This window comes from Aplysia californica, unplaced genomic scaffold (assembly GCF_000002075.1).
Source record: "Aplysia californica isolate F4 #8 unplaced genomic scaffold, AplCal3.0 scaffold00015, whole genome shotgun sequence".
In the NCBI taxonomy this organism is placed as follows: domain Eukaryota; kingdom Metazoa; phylum Mollusca; class Gastropoda; order Aplysiida; family Aplysiidae; genus Aplysia; species Aplysia californica.
Genome location: NW_004797285.1, coordinates 1,503,356 through 1,523,165, shown reverse-complemented (window position 1 = coordinate 1,523,165; position 19,810 = coordinate 1,503,356). Strand labels below are relative to the sequence as shown.

General features: G+C 37.0%; 1 protein-coding gene across 1 annotated transcript; it reads right to left on the bottom strand.

The window, feature by feature from the left end:
- Positions 1-4,431: 4,431 nt before the first annotated feature.
- LOC101853211 (proteasome activator complex subunit 3) lies at positions 4,432-16,851 on the bottom strand (the record flags this gene model as incomplete). Its single annotated transcript, XM_013085338.2, is given in 9 exon segments — positions 4,432-4,921; positions 6,744-6,830; positions 7,680-7,802; positions 8,345-8,413; positions 10,482-10,594; positions 11,957-12,017; positions 13,390-13,485; positions 16,166-16,228; positions 16,819-16,851. Coding segments are annotated over 9 exon segments (726 nt in total), but the record flags the coding sequence as incomplete, so codon positions are not given.
- Between the last annotated feature and the right edge of the window lie 2,959 nt (positions 16,852-19,810).

The following is a 19,810-nucleotide window of genomic DNA, read 5'->3' as shown; positions in this document are numbered from 1 at the left end:
TACATATAAAATTAAGAGTAAATAGATTACCTATAAATAATATACATGTAAGCTATGTATCTTTTTCTTGATTACCTAGAGACACTTTATTTACATCTCATTTTTCACGCCACTGGTTTTCTTCCATTTCTGTAGTCAATGTCAAATAAGAAAAGGCTCCCTGCTGTTGGCTTACAATTTACCTTGATCGGAGTCAGAGAGCACCAAGTCCTTTTATGACAACAGCTGACTAATCAAGGGAGTATATACCGTATAGATATGGTCACACCCAAAGGCTATAATTTTTGGTCTTATGCTTGTTTTTCTGCATCGAGGGTGTGACATAGTACCAAAAAAAGTCACCGAGCAAAAAATTCAAGATTTTAGCCATAATAATCTCGAGCCATCAAAAATAAAGGATTGATTCAGCATTTTAAAAACCAATTTTATCTTATGTCAGTTATCAACACTCATCAAGATAGAAGCCAAATATTTGGCATGGTGATTACTGTTGGTAGGTAGAATGACCTCACAGAGCCAAATTTGAATTTTCTGTACTAACTTTTGAGCTTTATAGTCCTTCTTATGCACTAAATTCAGGTCTCCAATATTTTAAGATTTTGTAAAAGAAAAAAGGCCTCAAACTCCAAATGTGTATCATAAACAGAAAAAATGCTTAAGTAAGGTCATAGATATATTATGTGTATAAAAGATTGTGTGCAAATTTGAATAAAGTCTGACAGTAACTTTCTGAGAGCTACTCAAAATATTGTTGCAACCTGGTCAGATAAACAATTCTGAGAAAACTGCAAAGAGAGATAATTTTAATGAATATTTTTAAAAGTTTCATAAAGAAATTAGGCTTCTAAAGGTGGATTCTTGATATAGATATTATATCTATATACATGTACTCCAAAATCCGAAAAATTATATTCTTTTTCAATATTTTTAATTTTACTGATCTGAGCGGCAGAGATCCCCTAAAAGAGTACACGAGAAAATGGCATTAGACACAATTATTAATGAATCTGCTTTTTCCCTTCGTTTTGATGTAATGTTTGGCTTGTTCTCATTTCTCTATCAACACCGTTTTCATCAACAACAGTTACAGTCACGTACATGTGACATTTCAATCAGACTAGGACAGAACGGCGACCCCCAGGGGTAGTGCTACAGACTGAAGTGTCTTTAGGCCATTCCCAAAGGGGGGACATTTCTCGTCCATGCACAGTGGAATTGTAAATGGGCTGATTCATCAATGTCACGCTCATTACTGTGCCTGATCTACAACAGGGAACTGCTGCTTTTTCTTTCCTAATCCTTACTATTGTCATTTTTCCTCTACTTCTAATCTTTTGTATGTTTGTCACACTCTTGGGACCCATTATTTCTGGGATGCCTTGATAGTCGAAGTAGACTTTGTGCTGTTGAAGCTAAAGAGGTGAGCAGAGTAAATCTGATTCCCTGTAATGACTTCTCTGTTGACATCCACCCCTTGGCGCTCATATGACCGTATGCAGTAGAGCGCACCTCTACTAAAACTAAACTAAAAGAACGGCGGAAGTACAAATGAACATGAAAGAAATTATAATTAAAAAAGCAGTATTCCTCAGCATTTTTCCTTGGATTACTGCTGTTTTTCTCCCGAGGTCTTCAATTATTAACGGAAAAATATGGGCTGGACGCCAAATTAATAAAATAATAAAGTCGACCAGTACTTTGCGTAAATTAATGAATCCAACTCACTTAGAGTCTCCTGCGTGAGCACTGACGGGACAGCTGGAGGGGGAATTAGCAATGAAGATTCTATGCCCTCTGGTTTATAACAGAATACTCTGACTCTGCTGTGATATTAACCAGGGCTTTTCTAACACTGGCTCAAATCAACACAAGAAGTTCCGGATTAAATCCACAGTAAGCCACGGTACCTACATAACCTAACTACTATGGTTCCTGCAAACTTGTTTTTTTTTGTTTTTGTAAAGTGTTTTACAGCGCTCGCAACTGCATAGGTCATATGAGCGTGCGGGACACACCTAATATTTTAAGGTGGTAGGAAATTTCGAATTTTGCCCAGGTGGCGGCCGAAGCCTACTCTTATCGATTTTAGACCACCAAGGGATCTTTAATGTGCGCAACTTGCACACGGGCCCTCCGAGATTTTTCGCCCTTGTCCGAGAAGGCTAGGTGCAGTGTAGATCTTTCCTACAAGAAGATCAGGGGTGTGGCAGAAAGACAACAGTAAGGAGGAGCCAATGAGTAGCAGTAGAAAGGCTGCAGAAAGAGTCAGGAGCCCAGAGGAGGGGGCAAAGGAGGTGAGGGGGTGGGGGCAGAAAGTGGAAATGAAAGCAGACAACAGAACATTGCTAGAGAGCAGGAAAGGAGGTGAAACGAGACAATTTTAGAGAAGAAAATTTTTCGGTCGCTACCCGGATTCGAACCCGGGACCTTTGAATGAAAGGCCAACACCTTAACCTCTAGGCCACGAGAGCCCCCCCTGCAAACTTAAAAGATGTCTAGAGAACAATGGATTGTAAAAAATAACTTGTAACTCCACACAAACTGAAATCATTTATCATACTTTATTCAGAAGCAATCAACATTTTCATCGAGGTTTGTGTGAGGCCTGATTTTAGGGGCACTCATTTTCTCACTTAGCACAGTACAGGCCAACAAAGACAAAGCAGGAAAGTAAAATTCTAAGAGTTCAACAACAACATGCAAATAGCTCATCCAAAGTCAAAGGAAAGTATGGGCCCCTTGCAGCATTAGAGGATATCAATTATTCACAATTGCGTATGTAATTTCATTTAGGGAACAGTAAACATTTATAAAGAGTACCCATTATTTGTTATCAAAATCTTTAAAAAATAATACACAGTGGTCCTTACTCAAACACTCACTTTTTGTCATCCCTCATACAGAAAAAAAAAGCTTTTCGCATTTGCATGCACATGCGACTAAGTAACAATGATTTGTCTTTAAAAAAATACAATGAATAGCAAGACTGAACCAAATGCCTCAACTCCCATTTTTTTGGGGGGGGGAAGTTGAGAAATAAGTGAAATCGAGTTTTGTTGACCAAAAAACAAGATGATCACAAGTTTATAAAGTAATGAGCCTTTATACAGACCTAAACAATTATCTGTTTAAAAAGAAAAAGAAAAGAAGAAGAGCATTATAAAGAAAACAGACAAAACGACAAAGGCCAGATTATTAAATCTAACAAATTAACACCCCAACAACTTTCACAAATGCCTTACATCCTCAGCACTGTTAACAAGCATAGCGAGAAGTAGCACATCCAAAGTACATGTCTCGATACATCCAGCACGCAGAAATACGTTTACTGATACAGAGAATATTAAAAACAGAGTTGAACAGAAAAAGAGCTTAAAAAACCCCCCCAAAAAACAAACCTCTTGATGGTATCATAAATGATCAATATATTTTAGAACAATTTTGAGTAAATTTATCTATAACAGAGTATGTGTGCGGACTCATTGCCGGTCTAAACTGAGATGACGACGTGACGACTATGGATCCACTGGCAACAAACAGATGGAAGGAAAACAGAGAAGACAAGATCAGGAGGTGGACAGACTGGAGAAGGCTTACTGAACATTTCAATCAGTCAAGACTTTTCAGCTGAAAATTTACCTGTCCATTGAAAAATCATTTCTAACCCCCCCCCCCCTGTTTCTTACAAAGTAATCATAACGCCCTGATTACTAATAAAGTGAGATTGGAGTGAGTCAGATCAGCATACAATGAACAATACTTAATCTCTTCACAAAAATGGAAGTAGTGAACAGCACATAACGATGGAACATTAAAAGAGCATTATGACGAACATGACAGCACCATTTTCTTATTAGCATTTTATTAAAAAGTTAGTGAATTTGGAATATCATATGTTCAAATGTGTTTTGATAAGACTTGAAACATTTAGCACATTCTTTACATGATGTAGGTTTAAAAAACAACCCCAGAAAGGAATGGAATCTGAAACATCATCTGACCTGCCAACTCTAAGTAAAATGCCATCAAACTTTTTAATGTTCAACGAAATCTTTATCTCTAAGGCATTAGTGAAGCGTAATTAAAAATGTCCATTCATAAGAAGGATTCAAGGATGACAAGTGAACAACACTTTCAAATCCCCTCCCTATCCTCCCTAAACCTCTTGAAACCTAGGCTGAAGCTCATCAATGTATGTGTCGCGACGCAGTGTAATCAGGCGCTTGTCAATTTTTGGGCATATGGAGTTATTGGTGTTCATTTGCCTTGCTTTTGATGAAAAGGTATCCATTTATCTTGCATAGAAGTAGAGATATTTGTGATTGAAGGAGGTGGGGTCGCCTGGTTTCAGAAGTAAAATTAGAGAGAAATTGGCCACCAAAGTTTGGTAACTTCCATAGCTCAAGAGTCCTTGGAAACTGTAAATTTGCATTTTTCTTGCCTTTAATCGACGTTTTTCCACTAAATCCACACATAAAACGTATCTTTGAATGGACAAAAAAGGTTTTAAGTAAAAAAAAATAATTCTTTTAAAAGTATTAGCCTATTTTGACGAGTGCCTGATTTCACCACGATGCCTCACACATATATATATCCTTACATATTCTAATTGTAATGTTCAGTTTTGAACCTGTAACAAATAGTCAGGTTCTCCCTCTTCACTGGAGCTTGCTTTCCCAATTCCCCCCCTTCAATGACTTAGTCGAGAAGGAAAATCACTGAAGATGTACATTGTTATTTTCTCCCACTAATTCCAATTCTGTTCAACTGTATATTCATCAACATCCTCATGCTCTTGGTCTTGACTGAAGTGAACACAAATTGAGCATCGATTGAAAGCTCAGTACATGTTATGGGCATTGGCAGAGCGTGGAACTTTGATCTTGTCAATATTTTTCATGATGATGTCATGAAGGGAAGCCTGAAACAAAAAGTAGGGAAACATTTGTTGAATTTTTAAAAAATGTAAGCAACTAAAAAAAACAAGTTTGTGGCTTCAACACAAAAAAAAACGACAAATGGGAAGGCCTACCGAAATAGATAAGCAAAAAAATTCACAAACTTAACACTCTGCCCCCACGGGATGCCTATCAGCGATGGTAAAAAGGCGCCCCTTTTCCCCAAATGGATGCCAATCGGCGACTGTGTGATATAGCAACAAACATGTTGCAGCAATCTCCTTTTTGACATACGCACTTGTAAAAGTTAAACTTCCTTTCTGAATGGTTTGAGGGGCCTTTGAAGTCGCAAATCAGTTTGTATAGGCCTACAACAATTGGAGTAAGTTTAAGGGAAAAATGTAGAGTAGACCTAGCACTAGTCTTATGCCATGATGAGAATTCATGTGAAGAATGAGTTCACGCTAATGTTTTCAGTTCCGATTCTAATTTCTCTTTTGGTGAACATGCGATCATCACTTTCATTTTTCCCAGTATGCTGAAAATTTCATAATGGTTGGGGTATTTTTGCCAAGATACAGGTATAGTATCTGCATCCTGGTCAGTGCGGACGAGTGTTGTGCACTCTATGCACTGTGAGCGTGGAAAGTGTTACAGTTTGTTCACCCTGGACTAGAATATCATGTCAAGGTGATTGATTTTTTTTCATTAGTACAATGGCTGTACACACACAAAACAAAATTGTTTAAAAAAAAACAACACTTTTCAAGATTACCAATTGATGAAAGTGGGCAGAAATAGAGAAAGAAACCACAAAACCTTTCAGCCAGAGCTCACGATAGGTAATAACCGTGCATTTGCTTAACACTTACAGGACTAAAGGCTCATGTAGTGAAAAACCCTCAAGTACGGTACCACACCAGTTTAGAATGCTGAAGCCATGATAAAATCTTTTAGAATTTAAAAAACCTTCGCAGCCCAAGAAACAAGATTTAAAACTTCACAGAGTTTCATCAAGCATTTAGCTATCATATACATAGAATGACTTCCTTTGGTATTTACTTTCATTCAGTGGCTCTGTTCCTTGCTTAATTATGTTTAGTGTGCCTGGTCGAGTCAGTGACTAAAGCTGCCAGCTGTATGAGCCCATACTACGGCCTGGCAACTTAAGTTGCGACAGTACTAAAAGTGTTAAAAGCCTCTTCATAAACCGGATCAAAAGAAGTTTTTACCATTCGTCCTAATAACATCAATTAAACTGAAATCCACTGGCCCTCAGCCTTACACACCAGCATACACATCAAGTGGATAAAAAATTATAAAGATCACAGAGATTTCTTTCAAACAGAAAACTTCTTTTAGAGAAACCTTCACACTTGGCTTCTCACAAACCAAAGTGCAGGGATGGCTATCAGAGGGAATAAAACACAATCTGTCACTCAAAGAGCATGTGTGTGTTTTTGCAAGCATGCATGGAGAATGCGAAATCTCATAGTCCCCTGTCAAATCCTTGCTTTGTCATTACAGGTATGAAGGCTGGGCATTTTAAAAACTTTTACCGAATCCCGTGGAAGCTATTGGCAGGTTTTTTAAAACAAAGCTGAGCTCTCTTGGCCGTGGAGAACCTTTATTTATACATATTGCGATTAGTAGAATAAATAGAGTAAAGAAACTACCACAAGACCAAAAATAAGCTGGAACAGAGTCTATTATAAATACAAGATGTGCGTATATAGGGGCAAAGGTCCTTGAAAGCAGATTCTCCACTTTTGAATATGAAGGGATCAAAAGCACAGAACAATTTCACAAGACTTTTCTCAAATGTTAACACCTCACAATACTCACATAATGATTTCTCATTTCAAGAATTGCATTCTGCAAATTCAACATCTGTCTTTCATCGAACTCCTTGATAGACTGTCTGTAATCCTCCTGCAATACAGACATGTGCACAGTGAAACAACGGCATGATGACAAAATATTTATCAAAGTCCTAGTAATTTTTCGGTTATAATGGCCTAGTGTGATGCCCAACAAGACATAAAGAAAGTCTACTGAGAAGACACCGGGCTGAACATCCATCCAGGGCAGCTGGGTGAGCACAGACATTATACCAGTTCCTGGTTGCCTCTAGCATTACTCCTGACTTCATAATTGCTATTCCTTTCCAGGTAACATTTTCAGATAATACTGCAACTGAAAAGTTCAACTTCATATGTTCAGAAGTCATAAACTATTGAAATGCCCACGAGGTTATCTATGTCATGCTAGGGAGAAAGTCTTTTTTTTGTGGATTCTTTATAAATCTATTTGGATATGTCAAACCAAATTTGCCTGTGTTAAGGAGGGTCCCTATCATACCATACCAGTCATCATTTACAAATCAACTGACACTGACATTATTTCCCATGAATGATCTATAAATTTTCAAAATGCAGCCCAATGGATATAGAAGGCCTGCATAAAGCACATTCACTTTGCATTGACACATTCACATAGAGCACAGAAGAGAATATGAGCCAAATGTGCTCACCACTAGAATTTGGATATAGTCAAAAGTATTCTAGTCATTAGAAGGAAGAGATTAAAATTTGACCTACTTTAAGATCACAGAGAAAATGAGTGAGGAAATTGTTTAAAAAATTATCTATTAGTATTACCATGCTTCCTTACTATAAGGTCAATTACTCTAAGAAATAGTCAAAGATCATTTAAGAACAAGTCCAGTTACCCTATTTGCAGAATAACAAAACAATTCCAAAAAGAAAAAAAAAAACTTACAATGTGTGGGTATTTTGCAATCTTTGAAATGATCCGCGCCCTCTGAAGATAGTAGCGTGTGACCTGATCTAAGTAGCTGCTTGCCTCACTCTCCACTTGTCTTGCTTCTGCCACAACATCTTCCTGAAAAGTACAGCCAGAAATGTTTGGGACTAGGAAGACTATATCCATTTATGAAAGTACATTGTAAACAGTCTTTTGAAACAAAGGAAACACAAATTGTAACTGAAATAATGATTATTACGGATGAGCCGATACACTCAACAACTGAAATCCATACCCAAGGGAGTCGTTTAAATTCACCCTTTATCTAAAAGCTCTATAAAGAAAAGCCAGCACACGAAATCTGAACAAAACATTTTACCAGCATAGGTTGTCATATACAAAAATATCATGTTAGAGTGAGTAAAACGTGGGGCAGGTGGTTTGCTCTGTCAAAAGGGAAGGGGGCATAGCTTGTTAGGACTTAATAGAGATGTTAAAAACTGGAGTCATAAGGCCCCACTTTTCATTTTGGTAAAACTATTTCATTGTAGAAAAAGGAAAAAAAGGTAATCAAAGTTGTTTGTCCACAGCCCTGATAAATTACTTTAAATACATGGATGGAAATTTCACTTCATTAAACACAAACCTGCTTGTCACTAATGTTGTACTGGACAACTTACCTGTATTGATACACCAAAATTGTTGCCATCCTCAATTTTAGGTATGAGAAAATTGATCCACATTCTTACCTGTAAAGAAAAAAGTACATCTTGCAGGTAGCAAACATGATGCGAACCTTTAAATGAATATCTAGGTCAAACAAAGGTCAGCATAGTGACATTCAACTAATGTGATAAAAGCCACCAGTCTCAACTCATTTTTCAAAGTAACAACATTTTTTGAGGGTTGATTTTTAAAAAAAATGCTGTATCACAGATCTGGTTTTAACTACCTGGGTTTTAATTTTAGTTTTAGTAAGAGATTTACTGCACTTGCAACACAATAAGGGCATACAAGTGCAGAAGATTAGAGGTGTAACAAGAGAGTAACAAAAAAGGAGGAGAGATGAGGACAACAGATGTTTGATAGGCAAGAGGGGGGGGGGTTCATACAATGACAAGGTATCATGATGTAAACACATAAGGCTACCAATATAGATGCACTACGCTGCAATCATAGAATTTAGTGTCCAGACCTAATCCTGCAGTATTACGTCAAGCAGTTCCAGTGTGTCTAAAAAGATTTATGACGCACTCTGGTGAAATGAGGTGCTCGTCAAAATAATGCAATTGAAGAAACTGACATTTTTCTATCCCCTGGGCAATTTTTATTGATTCTTTGTTTTGGGGCTCAACACCTGTAATATCTATTTAAAAACACATTTCTGCTACGATTGACCTGAAAAATGTTGATCAAAGGCACAAAAACAGCAAATTTGTAGTTTCCAGGGACACTCAATTTTTGAAAGTCACCAAACTTTGGCAGCCAAATCTTCGAAAATTTTGCCTCTTAAACCAGGCGCAAATATCTCAACTTCTATTCAAGATAGATGAGTATCTTAAAAGCAAGGCAAATGAAGAAGCTTTAAGTTTAAGATAATATCAATAGCTCCAAATGCCCCAAAATTGACAAGCGCTTGAATCCACTGCGCCGGGACACATTTTTTTCTCTTCCATGTGAAAAACCAAACAAACACTGTGACTGCGACTGGCAAAAAATGAATTACTGACCTGATCAGGACAAGTATACAAATTTGCAACTCAGTAATTTTTTCTGTGTAAATAATTAGAGACTTCCTTAAATGCCTGGGTTGTTTTAAGTGTCTCAGTTACTTTGTTCAAATTACTCAACTATTCTCGGGGTCTCCAGGACCTGTTATAAAGCCCCATCTCTGCTGCTTTGTATTCAAATATGAACTTTGGTTCTGAGCCGCTCTGGCACAAGTGTAAAAAAGATCCATGAAAAGACCCATGAGCTGACTGCACCCATTGCAAGTTAGGTCTTTCAGGCACCATCATACGAAAAAATCCAGGACCTGAAAATCTGTTTGCTAAATGCATCCAAGACTGCTGATATGAAAACCCCCTCTATCATCAACATTTTACCCCTGTATCAAAATAACACTAAGGAGCTGCAATACTTTGGCCGTCTCTCTTCTCACTACAGCTTACTGAAAATACAATCTCTTATGCAAGGCTCACAGGAAAGAGCTGACACAATGCCAAAGAAACTATGTACTAAATGATGTTCATCATGTAAACACAAGTTTGTCTAGTGTGTAGACTATATCAAAGCTAGCTGGTAGATTGTGTCCAGTTTGTGCAGGACTTGCCACTGTCCCAGAACTGTAGTGGGTCATAAGACCAAATCTGTGGGTCAGAGGAATCCAGGGTAGCAACTGTGACAACCTCTATGCCAGGAGTCACTAAATAAGGCCCACGACGTCAGTTTGTCTGGCCTGTCGCCATGCCGGAGAGAAACCAAAAACTGGGAAGATGGGAAGATGTGTTTGTAGTGTGTTCAGGACTTGGTAACCAAATAATTTAATAAAATCATTAACCTTTACAGCGCTTTTATAGACCTTATTAATTCTAGAAAGCTAAATGCCACTTTAACGAATGTCATGATTATTTTTTTGTTTTTGTTTCATTTGTCATTTGTAAGGTTCAAAGCAAATGTTTGAACCAGATGGTAGACCAAAAGTGTGCACCCCCCCATACTTTATACTTTAAAATAAATCCATTCCTCTGTGATTTGCATGTTCAAGAGTATAAAAGTAAATCATATCCCTTCCAACTTAATCTAAAATCTATTTACCATGTTTGCATGTTCCATAAGCCCACGCATCAAAGGTTTGGTCTTCTCACAATAACTGTGAACATTTTTGTTGTAGGGCACAGCTCCGCCAGGAAAAACAAGCACTCTGGTACCTGAGGATAATAATAACATTTGGATGACCATGAGCTACAACAGAGCTTAACAACAATCAGTTCAAGTCTCACTATCTGGACCAAAATGGATGTAAATGACATGCAAAAGTGCTTCTGTACCCACTATTAAATTGAGGGCCATCCACTATATATTGAATGCCATTGCTGGCATATTAAATACATGAACAAGCCAGAAGGGATGATGATGTCTAAAAACTTCCTGCCACTTTCTCAATCTACACCTTGTTGTTGTTGCAAGAAAAACTATTAACTCCAACGTATTTTTGCTCACCCTGTAAATCAAGGTCAAATAGAGTAAAGGGTTTTCCTCATGACAGCAAAATACAAGCAATCCTAATTTTTTTTCCTTTTCGGTTTGTGGCAAAAAACAGTAACTGAGACCTTTTCCCTTTTCTGAGAGACACTTCATACACTTTGTACAGCCAGCCCATTCAATATATCAACCTCCACAACTGTCTTTCTTTAGGGAAGAGATGGAAGTGAAAAAGATGTTGTTTTCTGAGGCTAGTCTCAAAGATAAAATAAATTTGGAAGGTCTCTCCTGAATTACACCTTATAAGTTCAGGACAAAATTATCTTTCATCAATGGAAATGACATCACATTTTTTAAAAATGCCCACTTAACACTTTCCCTACCACGTTGCGGCTAGCGGACCTGGCCCCACTGGATCAAGAACTGCAAAATACGGCACGAGTGGCTTTCTATCTATTCCAATCCAGTAACAAAAAGACACGAAATTCTCGGCCGATCCCCTTTTTCAAAATAATAGAATAGACTTCCTGTTAGCAGATATGAAAGAAAATATTGCACTGACAGACGATTTTTAGTCATTTCAGCACTTTTTTTGTCCCCTTCGAAACGTTAAAAAAAAAGCGCTAGCCTGACTTCAGTATATGTCTCATATTTTCACTTCTATATTGGGTACCCATACATAACTTTCAACATTTCTTTGCATTACTTGAGGCAACCCCTCTACCTGGGAAGTTTGAATGATCCTGTTGTTTTACTTTTTTAGATATGACCTTTCAAAGCTGGAAAATTGTTGATTTCATATGACATCTTCCATATTGCATAATCACTTTTAGAAACCCCAAAGTAATATAATTGGAATAAATCTTCAATATTAAATAGCCATCTGATAGATTATTTTTTAACCGTCAGTTTGATGGGCCATAAGATATGGTTTGTATGTGTTTAGTTCGATGTTTTGACATTTTCCTTTGGCGGGGTAGGGGCGTAAAAATAGGTCAGGGAAAAGCCCTGGGCCAGTGGTGGATTTTGGCCTGGTAGGAAAATAGTTAAAAATAATTAAGTAAAAAGAAAAGCAGAAAAATCCAAACCTGTGATGGTGGAGCTGTGATTGTTGGTGTCTACCTCCATTTTCCTCTTTTTCTGATTTGGCTGGGGACACAATAGGCTAAATGTACACTATGTATGCATATCATAACATATAAAAGAAACTAAAGAACATTTTAAAATATTATGATCAAAACAAATGCCTGCTTCTGAACTTTTAACTATGAAATTAAATCCCCACTGTATATATAAAAAGTAACGAAATAGTTCTTACTCTTTATAATTCACAGATTTTGCAGGAGTCCGGTTGTTGTTTTTTTGTTGTTTAGTAAGAGTTTTAGAGCAATTACAACACAATTAAGTTACATAAGTGCTGAAGATAAGAGGTTTAATGAAGGAGTAACAAACCCAAGAAAGGAAAAGAGATAAGGACAATAAATGTTCAGTAGGAAAGAATGAGCAAACCTCACTGAAGAACCCACAAACCGCCTACTCATCGGTCTCTAACTAAGAAGCAACATCATAATCCACAATGCAAAGCAGCCAATTCCATTGATGCAGCCTTTAATCATTTCCTGATCAAATTTGACTGCAGCAAACTAGTACAAGTTTTCATGAAAACTTAGAACTCTTTTGTGTAGAGATAACACACTGTGACAGATTTACTCATTACTATAAACAAAACAAAAAACTCAATATCTTCTTTAAGAATAAAGCAGGCAGGAAAGAAAGTAGGAAAGTGTGTAAATTTACCAGTGTATGGACAAATATTTGCCATTTACTCGCCACAGCAGAAGAGGAGCAGTTGGAAGATGCAGTAGATTTGAAAGAAAAGCCTTTTCTCAAAACAAAAGTTCAGCTAATTAATCATTATGTCACTTTGACAAAAAAATTGGGAGATAAATCAGAGAAGCAAAATTATTCCTCCAAAACAAAAGAACTTTATTTCTGGTCCTTTGCAAAACTCTATGCACAAAGACAATACACTCAGACCTGTCACTCTATGAACTCTATATATCTGGATCTCAGAGGGAAAAATTTGAATTTGGGGGAAAAAAATCGGGATCAACGACAAACGAGTCCAGGGTGACTATCAAACAGACTAAAACATTTTCCAGGGGTTTCCATAAATGATGTTATTATATAAATGTACATGTAAACTTATACGCCCTTTATGTGTGTGTGGTGTGTGTGTGTATACGAGTGTGTGTGTGTGAGTGCGTGCGTGTGCATACATGTGTGTATGTGTTTAATCATAATTTTTTTTAAATCCTGAAGTATCACGCCAAGCACTCCTTTCCTATTCCAAGTGTCTACCCAATTTGTCCCGAAAGACACTTCTACCAGTGTGCATGAACTTTAGTTGACCCCGTCAATGGACTGTCCCCGACAGGCGCGGAACTCGCATGCCGAGCCGAAGTCAGGTTTTTATATTTTCCCTCAACCCACTTAGGGAAGATAGTGTAGCATTCTTTACCTCTGAGGAGTCATTTTCATCAACAGCATCCAGGGGCTCAGGATAAGGAATGTTCACTGCTTGTTCCAGATCACGAGGACTCTGTGCTTTCACTTGCTGGAAGGAAGAGAATAAACTGGGGTATTATTCTACAGGCAATATGGCAGGCAACAGATTTCATACGACCTTAAAAAAGACCTTTTGTTCCAGGATAGAAAACAGACAAAATTACTATGTAGACTGGTTGGCGCATGATGTCATCCTCACCCCCAACTTTAATCTTAATTAATAGTCTAACCTGAAATGACATATACTATTAAAATTCCTTCTGTAAATATAGTCAAATTTCATTTCGGCTTTTAAAGACCCGATACAGTAAAGGCTGCCTCTTTATACAGTATAACACAGCACATAGCTCAAACTTGAGAGGAGCAGAATTTAGCATACTGAAAAATACTTAAAGCAGAAAAGCACAACCAAGGTACAGAATGGTAACTGACCTTATGAGCAAAGTGCATTTTTCAAATTTGTAAGTTCTGAAAATTATCAATGCTTGAAAATTCCAGTGCGATTTTTGAAAGACAACAGTAAAAGAGCCAAAACTGTTAAAAATTAAGTTTCATTTTATAGAAATTACATAATTTATTTAAAAATGATTTACAACAGTTGTCCAGTTCTCTTTACACATGCAGGCTTTTGAATGGAGATAGGTCTAAATCAGATTCTTCTTATATATATAATATAACAATCGATGAGGTGTGCAGCTTCAATGCTTGGGAAGCATGAGGAGTGAGAGTTTATAGTTATGCTTTATTTACAAATTGTCTGATTCCATAATATAGATATCACAGCTTGCTTGTGGTGTAAATGCCTGGGAATTTGACAATGTTGTGGAGGTTGGAACACTTTTGGAAGATTCAGTTCACGACGCACTGGAAGTGAAATTTTAGTTGTAGCGGGGGGGGGGTTCCCCGCTGAGCGCCTTATCACGTCGGGGTCACGGGGGTCAGCTACCTGTCGCCGCTCTGTCTGGGCTGACTTAATTTTTCTTACTTTTCAACGTAGTTTTAGGTTTAACCTTGAACTTATGGTAATTATCATTTAATGCACCTAACGCACGCATTTCTGCTCTTGAGACTTAAAAAAGAACAGACACTGTAACTTGTCTAGTTATTTCGTTAAAAACGTTGAAGTCGGCAATGTTAAATTGTAAATTTTTTTTTGACAAGTGTGAATGAAAAAAAAATCAATATAAAAAGAATGGCACGACAAACACTGTCGAACTTTTGGAACATGAACGACATAACATTGGTGAAGATACTCAAAAAAGATGGTATCTGCGGGTATAATATGAAGCTGTAATTTTGCAACTTTAACGATCTGGTACGCAATTCGCTATGAAGTAATTCTTCCAAATACAACTTTATGAGTCTAATATAATCGTGAATATTCGCATATTTTCTCTAAAATTTCTCAAAATTACTCTGAAGTCTCTCAATGAAAAAGTACAAACCGATTTTAGTGCCAGAATACATCTACAATGTAATTCACGAACAGTATCTGTCACACTCCATAAATTCCTTATTTTTCTTAAAACGCTAAGTCTACGTTTTGTAAGTTGACTGAATAACAGGGATGACTTCTTGTAATTGTGTTATAAGAATAATGTCTAGCTTTTCAGTGACACTGAATCAGCACCAGACTTTTCCAGTTTTTATTTTCGTTGCTATGACCATTTGCAATAACCGACAATGTTCTGATTTCTTTACATTCATAAGTGTCCGCTCAGATGTCCGACACAAAAACTAAGAATGAACGAGTTAGCTGTCATTATTTTTATTCCATACAAAAAGTGCATCTCTACCCATGTATTAACACAGTTTTGTTGGTTTTTTAAAATAGAATAATATATCTTTCTTAGTTGCATGCAGGTTGCCACAGACACAGCATGATTCATGAACAAACGCAGAGTAACTTTCTCTTGTTTAATGGTAGAACAAGAGCTAACGTTGAGTGTCTTTAGTTAAAAAATGCAGATGTGCATCTTTCTTCTCTTATAACTTGACCATTAAGTACTACTCGCGCAGACTTAAGATTTCTCATGGCAAAAGACATGATATTCGTAGTCAGTTTAACACAGACTTTGGAGAGATGTCATGCCATTTTTAAACAAACAATCATTTATTCATAAGTATGTAACTAAAATAGGACAAATTGGGTACTCTACAAAACACTTGTCTAGAACAAAAACTAAGGCACAGAAATGAACCATTGTAACGCTGAATAAATCTCAAGACATTGAGATTTTAGTATATCCGCGTAATGGTTTGCTGTATGGAATGGGGAAGAAGTTATATCGTTTCAAAAGTAGAGAAAAATGTTAACTTCTTAACTGACACCCGCAATAACTTCTTACTGACACCGGCAATAACTTCTTAACTGACACCGGCAAAGTCGCTTCAGGGCTCATTAACCCCGTGACCCCGAGCCGGGGAGCTTCGGCAAGCTGCTGAGTCACACTAACTAAAAGTAACAGAATTGGGCGAAAAGTGACGCCGTGTGTTCCATCTCCTCTTATTCTGATGAGAATCTTACTTTCATACAGCCAGAGGCTAAAAAGACGAAGCTCCGAAACTGTTTGATGCCAAACAGTCAATTGAATAACCAGCTCAGGAGCAGGTCCAATCATACCTGTGTTCTTTGTGACCCACATCATATGAATGAACCAGGGATCGAGGCTTCCATAAAAGTGACTGTTATGATTATGAACAGTTCGACTACACTATACAAAACTTACTTTGAAGAGTTCATCAATCTCCAACACCTTCTGGGGGAAAGTTTCCCGCACAAGTTGCTCTGACTGAAATTTAGAGAGAATATTATAAAGGCATAAATGTTGAAAGTAAAGTGAGACAAAAATACTTTCTATAATAAATACTAAAAGCAAAAGGGTCCTTACAAATATATATTTACAGCATTCATTATATTTAAAAAAGGCAAAATGTATTAAAATACAACAACTAATTCATGTCATTTAACTTGACATAAAAGAATAATAAAAGCTTGTCACATACATACTTAGTGTCAGACACCAGCACCTGTGTCTTAATTTCCACATTATAAACAGTTATAATAGTTTGAGAAAACATGGAATAAACAACTGTTGCAAGATAAAGGAGGAGTAGCTCTAAACATTAATTTAACTTATCCTGAAAAACATGGTTAACAGATATCGGCATTGCTCTTGCGACAGCTAGGATATTCATCATCCATTTGAAGAAAAACATAAGGTACTTTCCAGTGACTCAGACATAATACAAAAAGTCTTAAAAAAGAGTGGGCACATGAAAAGAGACTACACAAAATTGTTAGATAAATATTAAATGTAGCGAAATCAGTCTCAGACTATTCACAGTTAGAAAAGCAGAAAACCAAAAAATCCTGAATTACCTCCTTCTTGAACTGTTCGATGAAATCATTCACCTGAAATTAGATTTTTTTCAAAAGTGTGATTTACAATCATTTGATCAATCCTGCACATTTAATTCTTGTCAGAAGATAGAAATGCTGGACATTACAAATTTATATACACACAGAAACAGAGAATGAATAAAAGCGATCATGAGGTGTCTAATACAGTGGAATCCTGTTATAACGAGAGGGAGGGGACCGGTGCGAAATATCCGTTATAGCAGGATTTTCGTTACAAGGGATCCAGTAATAAATTCAAGGGAAATAGTAAAGTAGGCCTACTCTATGAATTTGGCATCCTGTTTATTCCTTTTTGTATTTCCCCTGATGATGATTTGTTCAACATGATCTCAAGGTCTTACTTGATCAAAAATCGAATCAGGTTTCTTTCTCTAGCACTAGCAATGTTGACAGCTCGGTGTTGGCGATCAGAAAGAAGGGGCTCTGGCTCTGGCCTAACTCGTCCGCTGTGTTGTCCCCCACCCCCACCACACACTGTGGTGCGTTGCGTCTGCTTGCGCACGTCACACATTCACTCCATCCATCTATCACAGCTTGGTGACCTCTCCATCCCGCACCAGAGAAGTGAGAGGCACGGTATGCAGGGTTGGGTTGATTTAAATCAAGTTGATTTTTTAAATTTAAATCAACTTGATTTTTAAAATAAAAATCAGTGATTTAAATCACTTTTTTAAATGTTTATTTTTATTCAGTTTTTACACATTTCAACATTCAGAATTCCTTTCCTTGGTTTCATAAAACAGATATAAGGTTTAGTAGACTAATATATTCATGCTTAAAAGTCTGCTTTTCCCCCTTTCACTGTAAAATAATACTGATTCAAATTACTTTTTTTTCCATAATTGAAATCAGAGCTGGGTTGATTTAAATCAGTTGATTTTTTAAATTTTAATCAACTTGATTTTAAAAATAAAAATCAGTGATTTAAATCACTTTTCAAAAAAATGTATTCAGTTTTTACATATATGTAAACATTCAGAATTTCTTTCCTTGGTTTTATTAAACAATATGTGAGGTGTGCTGACAAAATGAGTTACTTCTCGCTGTCCAAGAATGGACATATCGGCCGAAAATCGACACTGAGGTCAGATTGATAGATTTCTAATTGATACCATTTTGTTCAAGTCTACCATGTCTTTTATTCTTCCATACTTAAAACAAATTGTACAAACTTCACCTATAAAGTTGATGTATCAATTTCCATAAAGGCTAAAATCGGAGAAGTAACTCATTTTGTCAGCACACCTCACATATAAGGTTTAGTAGACTAATATAATCAAGCTTAAAAGTCTGCTGTCACTGTAAAATAATACAGTTCTCAATTTACTTTTTTTTCATAATTGAAAACCAGGGTTGGGTTGATTTAAATCAGGTCAATTTAAATCAGTTGATTTTTTAAAATTTAAATCAACTTGATTTTAAAAATAAAACTCATCACTTTTTAAAAAAGAATTCTGTTTTTACATCTTTAAACATTCAGAATTCCTTTCATTGGTTTTATAAAACAGATGATATAAGGTTTAGTAGACTAAAATAATCCTGCTTAAAAGTCTGCTTTCCCACCTGTCACTGTAAGTAGTAAAATAATACTGTATATATTCAATTTATTTTTTTTCATAATTGAAATTAGCATTTTCTTTTTCTTTTTAGACAAACACAAGCGCGCGCACACACACACACTGTAATAAAATGCAAGTTTATCTATGCATAATTACCCCCCCCCCCCCCTTTCCTTTTAGACTGACATTTTAAAAATCTTGATTTAAATTTTTAAAAATAGATTTTTTAAATTTTTATTTAAAAAATCAAAAAAATCACCAACCCTGACAGTATGCCAAGATAATCTAGACTGGGCTGGCCTATCACGCGATGCGTTCTACTTGTCTGCCCATGCCACCCCCCCTCCCCACCCCCCACTCATTCGCTCCGACCTTCATTGTTGGTTCGCGTGGGCTCTCCCATTCTTTGTTTCGCTGGATCACCAACAACTTTCTCAACTGGCGAGGTTTTATAATAATGTTTAATTGGTCTGTGCGCTGTGTGCAGCAGCAGCAATATTCCGTTATAACCGACTCGTGTGACGGTCTGATTGCGCAATAGCAGTATTTTATTTACAAAGATAAAGAAGGAGAAAAAACGGGGTTTTAGAATAGTGTCTTTATAACAGACTTCTCGTTGTTTCAAGACTCGTTATAAGTGGACTCCACTGTAATATGTTTATATGGTTTCTTTTAAGTTTTAAAATTTAAAGCCCATCCATGACCTCGAAAGGCCCCCATACCATACCGAAAGCCTAAGATAATGTCAGCACTGTGGGATGTTATAGAGATCTCATACTTGAGAAGTAGCCACAGCCCATCCATCCCAAAAAATTCTAAAATGGCTATGGGCCGGGAACTACATTTTTAACTTGATCTATCAGATCTCTACAAGCTATTTGTCAAGTACAGTCGAACCTGCGTAAGGCAGAACTGCAAGGGAGCCCCTATATTTTTACGAAGTGGTTTTTTTCCTCCGAACGCCAGGGAAAATAAACTTGACCTCTATTTCTCCGAACGGTTTCTGTTTTCGAGATTTTCTGTAAATTTGCGAGAGTTCTGTGTCATCTTTCATTCTGCCAGAACCAGGAGGGAGCATTTTTAGCATCGAATTCAATTTAGAGAGCTAGATTTAGAGATTTTTTGATGTCTGAACATTCAGCTACTTCAAATTGTGGATGGGGCAACATTCCCGGACTATACTTCATTTGAAAATACAGTAGTCTCCGCCTAAGATCCCGGTGCTCGGGAGAAAGGAAATGCGGGATCTTAGGCGAACCGGGATCTTAACCGACGAACCCAGGGAAGAATCTATGGTGACTCATGTTAAGGCTCACAATCGGTAAAATGGTCTACCTCCTCTCTAAAATGAACTGACGTGACGCCTTGGTGGGTTTATGGCGTATGGCGAG